This window comes from Thunnus thynnus, chromosome 15 (assembly GCF_963924715.1).
Source record: "Thunnus thynnus chromosome 15, fThuThy2.1, whole genome shotgun sequence".
NCBI lineage: Eukaryota > Metazoa > Chordata > Actinopteri > Scombriformes > Scombridae > Thunnus > Thunnus thynnus.
This window is the reverse complement of record NC_089531.1, coordinates 5,951,925-5,970,765: the sequence shown is the minus strand read 5'-3', so window position 1 is coordinate 5,970,765 and position 18,841 is coordinate 5,951,925. Positions and strand designations below refer to the sequence as shown.

The 18,841-nt window shown below is 37.0% G+C and overlaps 1 protein-coding gene, 1 long non-coding RNA gene and 1 gene segment (V, D, J or C); 1 reads left to right on the top strand and 2 right to left on the bottom strand.

Annotated features, from left to right (window-relative positions):
* Positions 1-8,818: 8,818 nt before the first annotated feature.
* On the bottom strand, positions 8,819-9,531 carry LOC137198599 (major histocompatibility complex class I-related gene protein-like). Its single transcript, XM_067612447.1, has 2 exons — positions 9,257-9,531; positions 8,819-9,153 (listed from the first exon to the last, which is right to left on the bottom strand). The coding sequence occupies exons 1-2, from the start codon at positions 9,513-9,515 to the stop codon at positions 8,819-8,821; spliced, it is 594 nt and encodes a 197-aa protein (XP_067468548.1). The 5' UTR covers positions 9,516-9,531.
* Positions 9,532-14,025: 4,494 nt separating this feature from the next.
* Positions 14,026-14,385, top strand: LOC137198598 (Ig kappa chain V region 120-like). The segment is given in 1 exon segment: positions 14,026-14,385. A coding segment is annotated over 1 exon segment (360 nt).
* An 802-nt stretch (positions 14,386-15,187) lies between these two features.
* Positions 15,188-18,556, bottom strand: LOC137198321 (uncharacterized). Its single transcript, XR_010931621.1, has 3 exons — positions 17,240-18,556; positions 15,441-15,604; positions 15,188-15,314 (listed from the first exon to the last, which is right to left on the bottom strand). It is a non-coding gene; the product is annotated as an uncharacterized lncRNA (long non-coding RNA).
* Between the last annotated feature and the right edge of the window lie 285 nt (positions 18,557-18,841).

Sequence of the window (18,841 nt, the reverse complement as noted above, 5' to 3'; positions counted from 1 at the left end):
TACCTGGAGATACAACATGGCAAAAGAGAAGCAACAACACAAAATCCTTCATCTTGCTTTGATACAGATGTTAGAAAAACACTTAAGGATGGAGGAAAGACTGTCAAGAGTGTGTACAGTCAAGTGGAGTGACCAATAGAAATTATAAATAGCTGTGCATCATGTGTAACCAGGAGGAGACAAAATATTTGACTGGCTAATCAGATTCAACAGGAATATGCAGGAAATGTGGTGTGTGTGTGTGTGTGTGTGTGTGTGTGTGTGTGTTTTACCAGAAGTTTAATAGCATGTAGTAACATGAACAGCTGTTTAATGTTGAGAATAAAATTGATCCTAAAATCAGCAAACATTAATTACAGTGATACTATTAAGAAAGTGAAGAACAGCTCAAAGAAAATGCACCAGCAGGTAAAGCAAGACACACAAGTGTATCTACAATATACAGTATAGCACAATTAATACAATGAAGCAGTTTCAAAGTGACTCATTGAGAAGGAATCATATACAAAAACTAGTGAATGACTCCTCACATGTTAACGAGGGCTTAAGAATTCAAACTAAAAGGGAATTTAAACATTTTGTACTTCTGTGTGAACTTTATAATTTGAATCTCTGTTACTTTTTCCTGCCTGCTTCCAGTAAAGCTCTTTGTCTGTGCTTGTCTGCTGCTAAAGTCCAAAACACACTGTGTCATAACACACAGAATCTGAGACATCAGACATGATACAGTTCCTCACCTGAAGAGCTAGTAATGTGTCCAGCTGCAGTTTGCCAGAAAATTCATATTTTTAATATTATCTTTACAATCTGTGGGACTGTTTTAGGTAGAGTTCTTCAGTTGGAAGTTTGAATTACCAGTATTTAGACATTATATTCACTGCTACTTGCAAGTCTAGTTTAAAGATTATTTTAGGATGGTTGTTTTCTCTTGAACTACACATCAGTGAATGCTAACGTTAGTCTGGCCCAAATTTCAAGGGTTGTGCATTCTTAAATGTAATATTGAGCTGATCTCATTACTGGACCATTAAGACTGAAGACACATTGTTATTTACAGTATATGTCTGCAATTTATTGTTGTTGTTGTTGTTTTTATTATTATTATGAATAAGAAGAGAACCTTTCAGTTGTTTACTGTAACATTTACAGTAAGAAACTGTTCATGTAGATTAAACTAGCAACACTGTAAAAATACAGTATATTACTGCAGGTCTAGCTACAGTATCAAACTGTAAACCTCACATTCTGCTGCGTAATACTGTAATATTTTTTACAGCAATTAACTGTTAAAGTAAATTACATCAGTGACACCAAAAAAAACGGTAAAATGCTAGAGACTACAGCTGCAGGTAGATTACTATAATTTTGCAGGGAAATTTGTTAGTGTACTACAGCACATGCAATACAGTAGACAGGGTCAATATATAGTGATCAGGATGTGACATAGACGCACAAACAATGACTTAAGATCCATTTAGATTTTCAACCTGAGCACAAATTTCTGTTGAGAGGCCTCAATCTACTGCATTATAGGGGTGTGCCTGAATACAAATACATTATTCTGCAAAGCACAAATAGTGTTAATAACAAATAGGCTATTTTAAAAATTATTTGTATTCGGGAAGAAAAAAATACATGTCAAATATCAGCGTGCAGGTCGGTCACATCACTATGTCAGTCTCTCTCCTCTGCTCTGCTGTTACGTCTGTCAGTAGGTTTCAACAAGGGGAGTCACATCCACCTGCTACATGACACACATTTCCTAATTTGGACATTACTACTGTAGTTGAGGTTGTTCCCCAGGGATAAAGCTGAGATACTGACACACGCAAAGTGCTCCCAAAGGACTCTCCATAACCTGCTGTTCCCCGTCTCCTTTCCACAAACTTAGGTTGTAAAAAATAGGCAATAAATGAAAAATGCAAAGCAATAATCACCTTTGAAATTTTTTCCTACTTCTTACATGAAATGCTGTCTCTGTGTTATGGGTGTATAAATAGGTAGAGGTCTGTCTGCAATTAGGCAATGAGTAAAGTTTTAGCTCAGTAGTCAGAACAGTTGTCTATGATCTGGGAGACTCCAGTTTGAGACCTGGTGTGAGGACCGCCTTTGTAAGGTAGTTTATTCATGAGCACTTATTGTAACACTTTAATTTTCTGAAATTTAAAGTGTAATAAAAACAAAAACAGGATTTTTAAGCCTCTTTCCAATTTTATTTGAATACAAATACAAATACAAATAATTTTACTGCCTCAACAAATACAGATACAAATACAAATACTGGGCCCTCTGCATATACCTACTGCATTAGTATTGTTTTGTGTATTTGTGTTGTTATATTTTACATGTTGTGAATCCACAAAAACAAACAAAAGCTTTTGTTCACTGTACTTCATGGCCTTTTTATTTTTGTTTTCATCTCAGTTACATCTCTTTCCTTGGTAACAAGCAACCTGCTAAACATGCATCTGTTTTTAATTTACTCTCTCCTTCTTCCCCATAGATTAGATTTCTGTTTGATAGGTCATCTACAGATCACTCTGGGTTGCTAATATGCCAAAATGAGCAGAAATAGCATAAGTTAACATTACAGAGTAATTAAAATAAACAATTAGAAAGGGTGTTCAGGTGTCATCCTTCCTCCAGAGTTTTAATGAATGAAGTTCAAAATCTTCTACATTCATTTATGTTAGATGATGTGAAATATTACATAATAGTGCTTAGTGCTTACCATTAATGCTGTACTTTCAGGGCTCTACTCTCTAGCCCAGTGGTTCCCAACCTAGGGGTCAGGCGCCTCAAAAGGGTCACAAGATAAATCTGAGGGGTCGTGAGATAATTAATGGGAGAGAAAAGAAGAAAAAACAAAGTTCTGACATGCAATTTTTTTTTTTTAACTTTTATATAGTCTTTGCTTTTTTATGAGTTGTTGTACCCCTTTGTGTCTCATTTAAATGAATTTATATGAAACCATTTAGGAGGGAAATCATTGTGCTGACAACTAATTATTTTTTGAAAACACAGCAACTACACACCGCTTTTTTTGGGTCACATGCCAAAGAGGTTGGGAACTACTGTTCTAGACTACTGACCATGAGTAATTAGGGACCCAAAAGGCAGAGGACTATTGTAAAACAGTAGTTCTCACCTAAGGGCGAGGACCCTATTGTTTTTCGTGTGTTTGTTTGTTTGTTTGTTTCTTTTTTTCTTTCTTTATTATTACGCCAATTAAACCCTAAATTCAACCCCTTAAACATGCTCAAAAACTCACCAAATTTGGCACGCACATCAGGTCTGGTGAAATATTTGATAAAATGTAAAAATTAACCCCTAAAGTGCCAAAATGTGCTCACTAGCGCCACCTATGAAACTAAAATGGCCACCACGGCCCGTAAGAATGTCGTAGAGAGATCAAATCAAAACTCAATTATTCGTCTCATCAAGACGTACAAATCATATGCAGACACCCCTGACCTAAATCCAACAGGAAGTCCGCAATTAGCCTTTCAAAATAAGACTTTGCCCAAATTTTGGCCCTCAAACAAATGCTATCTCCTCCCAGGGCGTTAATGGTATCTGCTTCAAACTTTAACAGGTGACTTATGACACTGTGCTGAAAAAAAAAAGTTTTTTATAAGCCTTGAAAGTTGCAGTGCCACATCACATCACCCTTACAATGTAAAGCAATGGGGAGGCAATCTATGGGCACAGACTTTGTGTCAAACAAAGGCTGCTGATGTCTAAACTATAAGTCTGGCCACTTTCAAACCTGTATCAATGGATTTGCAACAAAATTTCCTACAAAAATATGATTTTTAAATGTAAGATTTGGCCAAAGTCATGGGATTTATGAAGATATTTCACAAAAAGCGTACTCTAAAATCCTGCTCTCCAACTGCTGCTGGTGATGTCACTCCCTCAGTGCTGTGAAACATTCTGCAATACACGCTCATTATAAAATCACAGGAGGAACAAAAAAAGACTTTAAAACTCACACTCTAATATCTCAAAAACTGTAAAAGATAGAAAACACATGTAAATTCAAGATTTGTAGGTCAAAGTCTCGTCATTCATTTAAAATTCAAATGAAGTTTGTATCTAAAACTATGTGGAAACAGTAAATGTTCAAAAAGGTGTGGGTTAACTCACACTCTAAAATATATGAGTATTTTTCTGTGTCCAGCTGCAGTTACTTATTGTCTCTACACACCTGACAGTACACATTTCAATCAAACTTTGACCAGGTCATGTGGGTTAAAAGTCTTTACTTTTCTACAAAATAGACTTGATGAAAATTAGGATGTTAATTTCTTTTATACAGACACTCATCAAAAGTTTTCAATTTATTTGTTGAAATTAAAGTGAATGGGCCCAAAACTTGCATAATTTGACACAGGGGTGAGCAAGACAGACATGTCTCACCCTGTAGAAAATTCTCATCCTCGCACCGTTGAGATTTGATGTTTCTCCATGACATAGGAAGTTGCTATAACTTTATTGTACATGCTCCAGTCTGCACCAAACTTTACATGTTTGATAAGAGTCCCGGCCTGAACATGTCTACATGACAATATTCCATCAGTGATGCAAACCGGCTGAATAGTGCCCCCTATGAAATTTAGGCAAAGCAGCCCCACCAGCAGGCAAAATAGTGGAGCTACATTTATGTATTCCATGAGAATATTCATCTTACCGTAACAACAGTTGACAAACTTTATTAAAAAACACACACACATAATACACACAACTTCTTCACCACAAGTAGAGATTGTTTTGTTGCATTGCATTGAATAAGATCAATATCAGTGCAGATATTGATCCAGTGTATCAGACTGGTGTATCACCACCAACTAACAACACACACAAAAACAATGTTTTATGAAGGTTGTTCTTCTGTAGTTATGCTTTATGTATCACTATTATGGGGTTGTAGTTTTCTGCAGTAATATAATTATATGTCTGTCTGTCTCTGTCAGTAAGTTTTGACACCTCTATTTCTCCATTGAAAAGCCTTCAGTTTGTCTGTGTTTGGAGTAGTTTGTCTGGTCGAGACATGTTCTCCATCTCACATTAGGTAATTTTGACATTTTTGTAGTGAATATCTTTAAGGTTAAAATTTATGTAATATTTTATGTAAATCCATTTTCACATTTTATGTGTGTTTCACATTCTGTAATATGAATGATTTCCCATCTCCATTTGACATCAAATAGGTGGTGAGTTACACTTTATATCATTAACCTGACTGTGGGGACTTGAAAAGGAAGTGGTGAAGTCCGAGACTGTCTGAGATGTTTGTTTCCTCTGATAGATGCAAAAAAATGCATTAAAAGTTTCTGAATTACATGAATGACACTGATATTAGAGAAAGAATACAATATAAATCTGTTAGCCTGCCCATAAATTTATAACTGTCTCCTACTGTTGATCTGTTGTTGTATTGAAAATAAAGATTTTTTAAAAATGTGTCTGATGATAATTTGCAAGTGCTCAAATCTTCAGTAACACTGTGGAAAAATTATTTAGACCAGCAGTTTAATTTTAATTTTCACTTTAACTGTACTGGGTCAGGAAACCCTTTGTAATGTTGGAGGTGTGGAAATGCTCTGGCAGCTGTTTCTCTGTGGTGACCTTACAGCTGAGACATTTCAGATTTATGTTGCTCTGTAGTGGTGATATAGGGAAAGACACACTCTAAACCTCAGACTCAATGTAAGCCTTCATGAACAAATCAAAATTTGTGGTACATGCCTTTGTTTTTTTTGTTTGTTTGTTTGTTTTGTAAAAGCAGTATAAACTCTTTCTTTTATCCTCACATATTTTGACAACTGATAAAAAAAGTAAATTCATGCTTTCCAGGTGTCAGGGACGAGCCTCACTTGAGTGTTTCTCAAAACTTGGGACAAAACCTTTAAGCCTACACATCTGAACATTTGAGGTATATGCAGGTATGACGTAACAGGGAGACAATATGAAATGAAACACATCCGTCAGTACCACAGGTAAAACCCTCATTAATCTTCTAACACCAATAAGCCGAGAATTAACAAATACCTTACAATCAAACTAACATTTATCATCCGTATGTCTAATACAGGACATTTGAATATGGCAAATTTATAAGATACAAATATAAGCTCTAAGAAGTGTTATTGCTTAAATATGTGAGTTCCAATGAAAGGTAGTATCTAAATATCATCTAAATATCTACTATCTAAATATTCAAAAATGTATTTATGTTGTGTAAAATTGTGGAAACATTTACAAATTTATGTTTAAAAAGAGTTACAGCTGTTACTTGGAGTGGAGGAGCAATGTGTGTTGGAAGAGTAATACATAACTCACAGATATTTACACTTTGGTTAAAGTGGGAGATGTTAGTATGCAGTGTTCAAACTATGGGAGCAATAACAATGAAACAGAGACACAAAAACATTAAAAATGTTTTTTTCAATCATGGCCTAGTGCAGAATCTCCATTAGTGTTTCTCAAATGCTAATTGTTAGTGAAAGCATGAGTAGTTGAACATTTAAAGTTTTAAGTTTGACTCAAGTTAAGAGCAGAGGTTAAAGTGCTGAGTATCATCATGTCTCCTATAAGTTGACTTAATGCTAATCATCATCAAAGACAGTACATCACATGACTAACTGAAACAGCTGGACAGCAGCATCAGTTCTCTCCAGATGTTGTTACTCCTGCAGTGGAGGATTCACATCAACATTAATGCTTCTATCAGCTCTCAGATAATCTTCACAGATATCATTCTTCACTGCATCCACTGACGACCTGAAACTCATAAATCTGATCTATGAATTCACACTTTAGTTTGATGTATCCTGTGACTTTCTGACGGGTCCTGTGATGACACATCTCAATATTCATTAAAACAAGTTTTGTTAATGAAAATTTATGGTGCAAAATAGAATAAAATATTGAAGCCACAGCATCTTTATTTGAGTTCACTATTCTCCTCTAAATCTTTACTGGAAAGCTGCAAAAACAGAGTAACAAATAGAAAAGGACCTGGAATTATTAGTGGTCATATTATACAGTAAATATATGTTTGATTTTAGTCCAAAATAATTTTAATCAGTATTACATTAAAACCTCAGTGTCAGCTGTTTCCTGTAACTATACTGGATCACTTGACTGAGAAATTCTGTCAAATCAGACAAACAGTTTTTTAACAAAGACAGACTTTCAGTATATTTATGAAAGTATTATATCAGTATACTGTAGCTAGTTTCAGGAGGAGCAACAGAGAGATTCTTCATACAGTATCTGCACAGTGTTGATGACATGATGAAATACTCACTGTGATCAGTTAAGAGCTGCATCTCTGACTGAAGATGGATCAGAGGATGACGAGTCTGAAGCTATAAAAGAAAAGCAAAGTGTTTAATTTAAACTATAAACTGCATTTATGTGTACATAGAGAGAGAGAGAGATAAACTGACAGAATACTCACAGTTTGCAGGCCTGAATCCTGAAATACAGATGAGAGATTACAATATTTCAAAATGTAAAATGTCAGAATTTATGAAAGCAAACAAAGAAAACACTAATAAATGTTTAATAGAAACATTGTATTAATTCCACTGATTTCTTCTTTTATATTGAAAGGTAAGAGAGTAACTCTTTAGTAGGAGGTCACGTTACTGAACATCAGCCAGGTTACACTGTTATTTGTTGTTAAAAAGGCTTGATGATGAGTAAAAGTATGTTTGTCTCTCACCATTATCTCTTCTTCTCCAGATGAAGACTCCAGTGATGCAGACTGCCAGGAGCAGCAGCAGTCCTACAACACCTCCAATAACAGGACCAGCAGGGAACTCTGAGGGAGAAACTGGAACCAGAACAAAACATTCACAGTGCATCAAGGGCATGCCAATGCATTTTTGGTATTTTCACCTTTAATAATGTGTGATAATCATACATCATTATTGATGATCACGTTTCTTATTTTCATCCCCTTAAAACACAGGACTTTCCCCGTCGTGACACACAGACAGTTTGGGAATCCTGTGAGAGTTTTCTACTGAGGAAACTTATTATTGTCCAGGATGTGCAGAGTTGTTAATATGAGTACAGCAGCTCAATTATACTGCCAAAAGCAGATGATGTCTCTTTTTAGGTGAAATTAATGTTACTGGACATGTTGATGTGATGGTTTAATTTGGCATCACAATAATTCATACAATGACCATCTGCAGGTGAAAACCACCTTAGTGCTTCAGACCTCTGTGTGTCCATCCTGTGTCTATGTTGTACCTGTTCCCTGTCTTTGTTGTTTTACACCTTTTGTGTTTTTGTTATTGTAATACTAAAGCTTTGTTCTTTATGTTTTTCATCCTGTCATCTTTGAGTTGATCACCCTGTCCTCCCTGAAAGCTCTTGCTCTCTCCTGCATGGTCACATGTTTCCTCAGATCAGCAACAGTTCTAGTTTGTTCTTACTGTTTAATAAATCTTATTTTCACATACAAACAGTAGATTGTCTTGTGAGTAATCCCATGACAGTGTAATAAATAAAATACAAGTAAAGTAAAAATGTGGTCTAGCATTTTGCATGTTGCGTTTCTTTTTTCTGAAATTATGTTTTATGTTTAATTTGGTTAGATTTGTGACAGACCTGTGCTCCTAATCATTTGCTGGCACACCACTAGATTTGAACTGTTTTTTGTTGCATTCACTAAAGTAATTTTTAGTAGGTCATGTGCATAATGTAACAAGTAAGAAACAATATTTAGTTGAATGAGCAGAACAGCAGTTTTGTTTGTTAACCCTGTAATTAACTAACCTTCAGCCTCAACCTACGTTTAATAAAAAAACATTGTAAAGTCAGTATTCCAGTCTTTGGTTCTGATCACTTTTTTGTCCAGTTTGGTGATGATGTCGTTCTTTGCACCAGAGAGATGAAACACACATTCGTACCTCCTCCAGTCTTCAGGTGTGACTGATGAAAGGTTCAGGTCAACACTCATCTGGAAGGATCCATCATGGTTGGGGAGGATCTCTCCGTGTTCCACGTCCTCATGAAGCTCCTCTCCATCTTTCCTCCAGAACATCTCGGCTCTGTGAGGGTAGAAACCTGTAGCGTGGCAGCTGACTGGAGAGGAGGGAGTCTTCTGGAGGAGAAACACTGAGGGAAGCTCTGAAGAGATAAATGGTGAGGGGTGTGGGAGGGAGGTTAGAAACAGAAGAGGGATTTAAATATTGTTGTGTCCATGAAACTACATCAGATCATGTGATTCTACCTGTTCTCAGCAGAGAGCTCTTCCCAAGGTCCAAATATTTCTTCACTAACTCAGGGCACTGCTGTGTGAGTAAGTAGTTCCACCTTTCATTGTGAGCTCTATCTCTGTCCCACTTGTGTTTGATGATGACAGCTTGTGGTTTTGGAGCGATCCATGTCAGTGTCTTCAGGTCAAATGCTATGAAGTCTTCTCCATCATAACCAAACTGACCAAAACCATTAACCTCTCCAGTCTCATCATCCCATTCACAGCCACTCATCCTCTGGAAGATGTGGACACCTGAGAGAGAGACAGAGAGCAGAGTGAGATCTCACAGAGGGTTACAGGTGGCTGGAGCCTATGTGAGGCTGCAGTTTAGAAAATGTCAAGGAACATGTGGAAGAGTCACCTCTTCATTGCAAGACCAACACACAGAAATACACAAACTGACATCAAGGGATCAAACTTTCCAACCAAAACATACTTGACCTGCAATTTTTAAGCATCCAGATCAAACCAAACATGACAAGAAGGGCAACATACACACACACACACACACACACACACACACAGACAGACAGACACACGCACCCACGCACACACACGCACGCACGCACGCACGCACACACACACGCACACACACACACATACACACATGCACAGACACACACATGCACACGTGCACCCCGTCGAGGGCCCCCCAGCCATGGCTCCCTTCGAGTCCTACGGGCTCTCGGGGCACCCGTCGAGGGCCCCGCCCACTCAGTCAGTTTGATCCTGCGGGAACAGATTTATCAAAAAATATGAAATAATTTGTGTTACAGTCATAATTGCAAATTATTCCAGTTAACAAGGACTTCACAATGAAATGCTTTAGTGACTTTTTAAATACAAAATGTAAATATTTATCTGACTTACCGATACAATAGCCGCTTTCTGGTGAGTGAGTGAGTGATTTAGTCCTAGATGTGCACAAAACACAGGAACGTGAACTTTTGATTAGTTTACAAAATAACAGTCAAGTATAAACTTCAAATGTAATATGGGCAGGGTTTGAAGTGGATCTACAATGTTAAATTGATAAAGTTGATCAATAGAAAATTATTCAGCAATAATATCTTAATTTTATATAATTGTTTCACAAAAATGTGTTGGTTCCTGCTTCTCAAATATGCGGATTTGCTGCTTTTCTTTATGTTACATCAGTGTGAATTGAATATCTCGGGGTTTGGGACTGTTGGTCAGACGAAACAAGACATTTGAAGAAGTTCCCTTGGGCTTCTGCAAATTACACTAAAATTGGTGTATTTTTCTTACTTTGACAGTTTTCTTTGAAGCTCAAGGAACCTCAGCACGCATGTTTCACTGGAGTCTAAGAGGAAAGATAAATGACAACGGATGTTATCTTAAAATATATGAAGGACTTAGCATACAAACATAGAGTATGTTCAATACTAACACAGTTCAGTATTCACTGGTTGAGTCAAGCTATTTATATCCAAAACCAAATTATTTAGCTTAATTTTTCCTGGTTAAAAAAAACTGAGTTTTGACTGTTTCAGTATCAAATCTTAAGATCAAAGGAGGAAAGTAGTTCTAGGATTGTTTTATCTGAATAGTTTTTAGAGGCTGTGAAAAAGTGGTTGAGACCTCCATTTTGTCTCCATTAAACTTTGCATTTCCTGCCATACTTGTCATTTGTTTGTTTAGCCAGCCACATCGCTGTCATTTATGGATCAATCGAGACAGAAAAGTATTGAAGTTCATTATTTATTGTCTCTTGACTTATAGATTAGCTTAGGTTGTAACCTACCATAGTAACCCACCATGCAGCCAGGAGACAAAATGGAGGCACTGAACCACTTCCTGATTTTAAGATCTTGCTGACATCACCAGTAGTGTCATGGGTTAGACCAAGTGTGAGGGAATTTATTTTATTTAGTTAAATGTTTGGTTTTGTATTTATGTTATTTGTACTTAATTTGGTTTACACTAAGGAACAATGCTTTTGTTGATGAGTGTTTGTAAACAATGTTAACTGATACAAGTGACACTGTCATTCACCAGTTGTTGGTCTAAGGGAAAAGACACCCCTGATAGAAATATGGTTCTGCCTAGACAGATTTCAGGGCCTATTTAAAGGGAGAGATGTTAGTTTGGGAGAGTGCAGAAACCAAAGAGGATGTCAGCGTAGCTGTGTGAAGGTAAGTTCGATTTAGCTTGTTTTCATTTGGTAGTCTCTGAGTCTGTCACTTATCACCTTCCTTGACACTCTGGCAAAGCTTCCTCACAGGTAAAACTTTATTTCACAGAAAAACAGCAAATAATTGTACAAAGCCAGAAAGGGTTGCAGAAATGTTTCATTTTTCTTGTTTCCTATCTTGTCGATTGTCTTTTTGATCCAAAATGCGCTTCCATTAGAGCAGTTACCCACCCAAAACTGCATAGAGACTGTGTCTGTCCCCCGACCACTTAAAAATTAAATCCAAAGTAAACAAAAGAAGAGTCATTCATAAAAATCTAGCAAAAATTAAAACCACTACTGCAATAGTACAACAAAATAAGATAATTAAATGTGGACTCTTGAACATTAGATCTCTATCATCTAAAGCTGTTTTAGTAAACGATTTAATTTCAGATCATTATATTGATTTATTTTGTCTTACTGAAACCTGGCTGTGTCATGAAGAATATGTCAGCCTAAATGAATCCACTCCCCCCAGTCATATTAATACTCATATTCCTCGAGACACTGGCTGAGGAGGAGGAGTTGCAGCCATTTTCAACTCAAGCCTGGTCGTCAACCCTAGACCTAAATTTAATTATAACTCATTCGAAAGCCTTGTTCTTGGTCTCTCTCAGCCAACCTGGAAAACTTTACAGCTAGTTCTATGTGTCATAGTGTATCGTCCTCCTGGCCCGTACTCTGAATTCCTATCTGAATTCTCAGAGTTTTTGTCGTATTTAGTCCTTAGTACAGATAAAGTAATTATAGTAGGTGATTTTAATATTCATGTGGACGTTGATAATGACAGCCTCAGTACTGCATTTCTCTCATTATTAGACTCAATTGGCTTCTCTCAGTGTGTAAATAATCCCACTCACTGTCTTAACCACACCCTAGACCTTGTTCTGACTTATGGGATTGAAATTGAACATTTAATAATTTTTCCACAAAATCCTATTCTATCAGATCATTTTTTAATAACTTTTGAATTCCTATTACTGGATTACACACCATTAGACAAAAATGTCCTTACTAGATGTCTCTCTGATAGTGTTGTAGATAAATTTAAGGAAGCAATTCCATCAGTACTGAATTCACTGCCATGTCTCAATACTACAGAGGACTCTTATGTTAACTTTAGGCCCTCCCAAATTGATAATCTTGTTGATAGTGCTGCAGGCTCATTAAGAAAAACACTTGACTCCATCGCCCCCTTTAAAAAAGAAGATAATAAAACATAAGAGGTTAGCTCCATGGTATAACTCCCAAACCAGCAAATTAAAGCAAACATCACGAAAATTGGAAAGGATTTGGCGTTCCACCAAAGTAGAAGAATCTCGCTTAGTCTGGCAAGATAGTCTTAAAACATATAGGAAGGCCCTCTGTAATGCCAGAGCTGCCTATTACTCAGCATTAATAGCAGAGAATAAAAACAGCCCTAGGTTCCTTTCCAGCACTTTGGCCAGGCTGACAAAGAGTCATAACTCTATTGATCCATGTATTCCTATAGCTCTCAGTAGTAATGACTTTATGAGCTTCTTTAATGATAAAATTCTAACTATTAGAGACAAAATTAACCACCTCCTGCCCTCAACAGGCACCGTTCTCTCCCCAAACACAGGCACCTTAGTAACAGCAGTAAATCCTGACATATATTTGGACTGTTTTTCTCCAGTAGACTTGTCTGAACTAACTTCAATGATTTGTTCAGCTGAACCATCAACATGTCTCTTAGACCCCATCCCAACTAGGTTGCTTAAGGAAGCCTTACCCTTAGTGAGCACTTCTTTACTAGATATGATCAATCTGTCTTTAGTAACAGGCTATGTACCACAGTCCTTTAAAGTAGCTGTAATTAAACCTCTTCTTAAGAAGCCTACTCTTGATTCAGGTGTTTTAACCTTCCATTTCTCTCCAAGATCCTTGAGAAAGCAGTCTCTAATCAGTTATGTGACTTTCTACATAACAATAGTTTATTTGAGGATTTTCAGTCAGGATTTAGAGCACATCATAGCACAGAGACAGCACTGGTGAAAGTCACAAATGACCTCCTAACTGCCTCGGACAAAGGATTTGTCTCTATACTTGTCCTGTTAAATCTTAGTGCCGCATTCGACACAATTGACCATCAAATCCTTTTGCAGAGACTGGAACATTTAATTGGCATTAAAGGAACTGCATTAAGCTGGTTTAAGTCCTATTTATCAGACCGATTTCAGTTTGTACATGTTAATGATGAATCCTCCGTGAAGGCAAGGGTTAGACACGGAGTTCCACAAGGTTCTGTACTTGGACCAATTCTATTCACCTTGTATATGCTTCCTTTACGTAATATTATTAGGAAACACTCCATAAATTTTCATTGTTATGCAGATGACACCCAATTATATTTATCAATGAAGCCTGATGAAACCAATCAGTTAAACAAACTCCAAGCATGCCTTAAGGACATAAAGACCTGGATGACCTGCAATTTTCTACTACTAAATTCAGATAAAGTCCAGAGAATCAAACTCCTCTCCTCTATGAACATCCGTCCCTTTGAAATGAAGCCCACAAAACCATGACGCCGCCTTATGTTTTTGTCTCTGTATCCTCAGAGTCCAGAGGCCAGATCACAGTGACTCAGCCTGCAGCAGTGAGATCTGCTCTGGGAGGATCCACAACCATCAACTGTAGGACCGGTCAGAATGTTTATAATGGGAACTACTTAGCCTGGTACCAACAGAGAGATGGAGAAACTCCTAAACTGATGATTTACGGTGCTACAACTCGAGCATCAGGGATTCCAGATCGTTTTACAGGCAGTGGATCAAACTCTGACTTCACTCTGACCATCAGTGGAGTTCAGGCTGAAGATACAGCAGTTTACTACTGTCAGAGTCAACATTATCCCAACAGTCAGTATGTGTTCACACAGTGAAAAAGCGTCGTACAAAAACCTCCCTCAGTCAGACTGAACAGAAACTGAACTGAATGCTGCAGTTGGAAACTACTGCAGAGACTGATACAGTTCACTGAACACACACGTTACACAATCACACACACATTTCATGAAATGGATAAAACAACTCGCACATTGTAGTTTTTAAGATGAAAATATGTGAAATTATTTTAAGGAAAACATTTTCTGGACAATGATTGCCTTGGTAGAAACCAACAAAGTTCTTCATCACAGCTTCTCATCATCCATTCTTACCCTGTTGTGGTTTAATCCAATGTTTTTTAATGATAATGAACCCATTTCCTGACGTGACTGGTAAGAAATGTCTTCCTCATGACCTTTGACCACAGCCTCATAGTGGATCACATCTATCTCAAATATGTCCTGTAGAAAATATGAAGCCACAAATCAGCATCTGAAACTTTCATAATCACAGCTCCCACCACCAAAAAATATAAATCACACTAAATATTATCTTACAGTTAGAAACTAATTACAGTAAGTGGATCAGAGATTTTGACACATTTTTAATTTAAATGTAAATTGTTGAAATTAATTTCAATTTAACTTAATAATAGATAAGTATTGTGTAAAATGTAAAAGTAAATTTGATAATCATTTTTAAATTGTATTTTTTTTTTTTCATTTCAAGCTGTTCACATTTCAGTTTGACAATAATGTGTAAAGACCAGTTCATTGAAGGTGTTATCTACTATTATATAAGTTATCTACTCTTTTTGGTCATTTTTTATTATTTATAACCACTACTACAAGTGCAGTACTCAAAGATGACAGTGAGGTTGAGGGGGGCGCTCTTCTTCACCTCCAGCTGGTTGGAGGCTGTGCAGTAAATGGGACCAAACAGGTCTGAATACCACTAATAGTCAGCATATTGGACGTAGAAAATCCTTCAGAAAATGAACAGAAAACAAATTAATAGAATGACTGCGTGAGATCAGACAAAAATAGTCATAATTACTTTAACAGTTTGGTTCAGTCAAATCCTTTTGTACACGAAAAATATAAAATTTCACCTATTTGACAGTGAGTCATTTGTCATCTGTCATGATGGGTGTGGTATTGTTGGTCCAGTAGAATCTGAAGAATTAGCCCTTGGCAGAGCAGGTGAGAACCACAGTGCTGTTCTACTCTATCATCTCAGATACCTTGGCACTGATGGTCACATTCGACAACGGCTCTGCGGGAGGAAACAGGGACATTTGAAGAGTGACGGGGGTCTGAATGGGTCAGTGCATGTCTAGCCGGCAGTGTTACTTCTATGCTGATCTGCGTTGTGTTCTTGGCGTTTTGAATTAAGAGGCAGGAGGCAGCTCTGGGTCTCAGGTCTTTAGTAGCAATCTCTCTGGTGAAATATGTACAAAGTAACAAAATATCAGCTGGTTGTGTGTGCATGTCTGCTTGGCTCTCCTCTCTGACAGTTGGATAGAACTTTATTCCTACTTTTGCCAAGTCAGTTACAAAATTAACTATTAAATACGATGAAGTTCAATTTCATAGACATATGTAGACATAGCAGCATAAATCAATAAAATCAAAAACAAAACCTAATAACCATGATTATGAATAGCAACATGACAGTACAATATTGTACGGAAGCCCTGAAAGGCAAGCGAGAAAATTTTTTTCTGGAGATCCAATTTCTAAGTCTGATCTTAATTCTTTTCTCTCCTGTGTTCATGAGTTAAGGACAAGTGAAAAGAAAGGTTTTGCCAGGATAATCTTTCTAAGTTCCATTAAAAAAAAAAAAAGTTTTGCCAGGATCATTTTTCTAAGTTTTTTTTTTTTTCATGTGTGAAAATAGCATGTGAAAAAATGTTGTTTTTTTTCTGTTGTTCTCTGTTGTAATACTCATTTCGGCCAAGTTTTGGCAAAGTTTTGTTTTTTTTTCTTCATCATCTGTGAAAGTAGCAGGTGAAAAAATTTTTTTTTTGTCAGGATTTTGTTGTAATACTCATTTCGACCACACGGGGCCACAAGTGTACGACTACCCCATGTTCTAAATAGGACTGAAAGCATTCATGTTTTCTTCCAGGTGAGTTTTAATAGCTCCATACCCTCTACACACAAGGTACATATATTGTGTATTAGCAAGTTATGTAACATTTCTGTCGCTAATCTGCCGTTAGCATTAGCTATACTGATGTTAGCCATTAGCCTGCTAGCTAGTGCTCTAACAGCCGTTAGCCATCAGCCCTCTAGCTAGCAGGTTAACGTCAGTATAGCTAACACTAACGGTTTCTAAATGTGGCTTAAAACTTAATAAAAGTCAATTTATAACAGTTTCTGTGGAACAACCACAACGACGATGTATTATCTTGTATGTGTGTAAGTTACTCTTTGGTAGACGCCATTGTAGCGGACAAAGACAGCGCCGACGTATGCTTCTTGTGCACTATACTCTTTGGTAGAGGGGTATGACGCCATTGACAGGCGACCAAATGAAACAGTCCATTATTTTTATTAAAATTACAGATTTCTCTGGGTTTGAAAATTGTTGGAAACATTTGGGATAATGTAAGTACACAACTCAACAAAATATATAACATAGGTCTAGTTGTTTTTAGATATTTTAATGTGGAATAATTACATATTATAGCTTTAAGCTATCTTGGCAGCAAACTCAGCACTCTAACGGTCACCCAATTCCTCCAAGTCAACTTAAATCAAAAAACTGTGATTAGCGATCTCAAATATTGACAGGATTTACACAGAATAGAGCTAATATGACATAGAACAAGATATAATCATGAGATAACGATGAATCACATCTAATGTAAAAAAAAATTAAGTTTATCAGGGAGTTTCAGCTTACCTCTCTGACAGTTGGATAGAACTTTGACCTGTGTGCGTACATGCACACACCTACGTAACTATACTGAGCATACACACATATACACACAAACCCCCCATGGCACACAGGTAGGAGAAGCAGACTCAACTGAACAAAAACAATAAACAGGAATGATTTGTTGAAATTCATAACTATGTTTACATTAATCGGTTACACATGGTACTATCACTTCCACAATTAGAGGCTTCACTATTTTTGACAGTTGACGTCTCTCTAGAGGCAGTGCTGATCGTTGTTGTCCTGACTAATGTTGTAGCATCAGTGAATTTAATGAAATATTTTCCCAGGCTCAGAATTGTAGCGGTTGGTGAACAATGAAAATAATAACAGGGACGAACACACCCTCGTGAGAACTGGTGCAGCTGTTTGTGTTTAATAACAAGATGAGGCATGCCTCATTCAGTCTCACTCAGACTGTAGGGAACAATATCAGAAACTAAAACCTTTTACACTTGATCTCCTGTCCCTAAATGGTCACAATATAACAACCTTTACATGTTGGTTACAAAGAGATACTTCTGAAGCATTTAAAGTGTCGGTGTCTGTGTTTGATTGACAGCAGCTGGAGGGGCGTGTCGGTGTCTGTGTTTGATTGCAACCCAGTCGCCAGAAGAAAACATTGGCATTGAACGTTTCTGCAAACCACAGAAACATTGAATATATACGTATCAACACGTGAATTACGTATCATATCAACATTTCTACAAACGTAGCATATTAACATTTCTACCCATTGAATAATGATGTTTTATGGTGCGACAACGCTGTGGTTAAGGTCTGGTTAGGTTTAAGCACAAAGACCATTTGGTTAAGGTTAGGGAAAGATCATGGTTTGGGTTAAAATAAAAATAAAAAATAAAATAAAAACAGCCAATGTCTCACTAAAAAAAGCCGGTTTTCTCGCCAGAAAAATGGCTGCAAATGTCCATTTTTGTCGGTTGAAACAGGAAGTGGACATTGGTTTCGGTTTCGAGGTGGTCTCGAAGCGTGTTCTCTGCTGATTTCCAACTTGCTGCCAAAAAACTTACTTACCATCCACCTGCCCCTCCTTCTCCTATACAGGAAAGATCAACTCATATGGATCACATGTGAACTATGTCACTTTAGAAATGTTGAGATGATACATATTTTGGAAATGTTGATATAATACATTTTGTGGAAATGTTGACATAATGCATTTTGTTGACATTTTCATATGATACGTTTTGTAGAAATGTTAACATGCTACGTATTTCACATGTTGAAACCTAGATATTCAATGTTTGTGTGGTTTGCAGAAACGTACAGTGCCAACGTTTTGTTCTGGCGACCAGGCTGTTGATTGACAACAGCTGGAGGCGTGTTTCTGTGTCTGTGTTTAATTGAGGAGACAAAGTAAACAAACATGTGCTGTAGCCACAAGTCATGGACAGACTGTGTTGTTAGCAGTGGTAGTGAATGACACATGGCCAGCATCTTTATTTGTTCTGTTATAAATCCAATAGGATGTTGAATCTTTGTCTGTATAAATCCAATATTCAAATACAGTGAAAACCACTTATAGTGATCACATCTGTTGGGTCA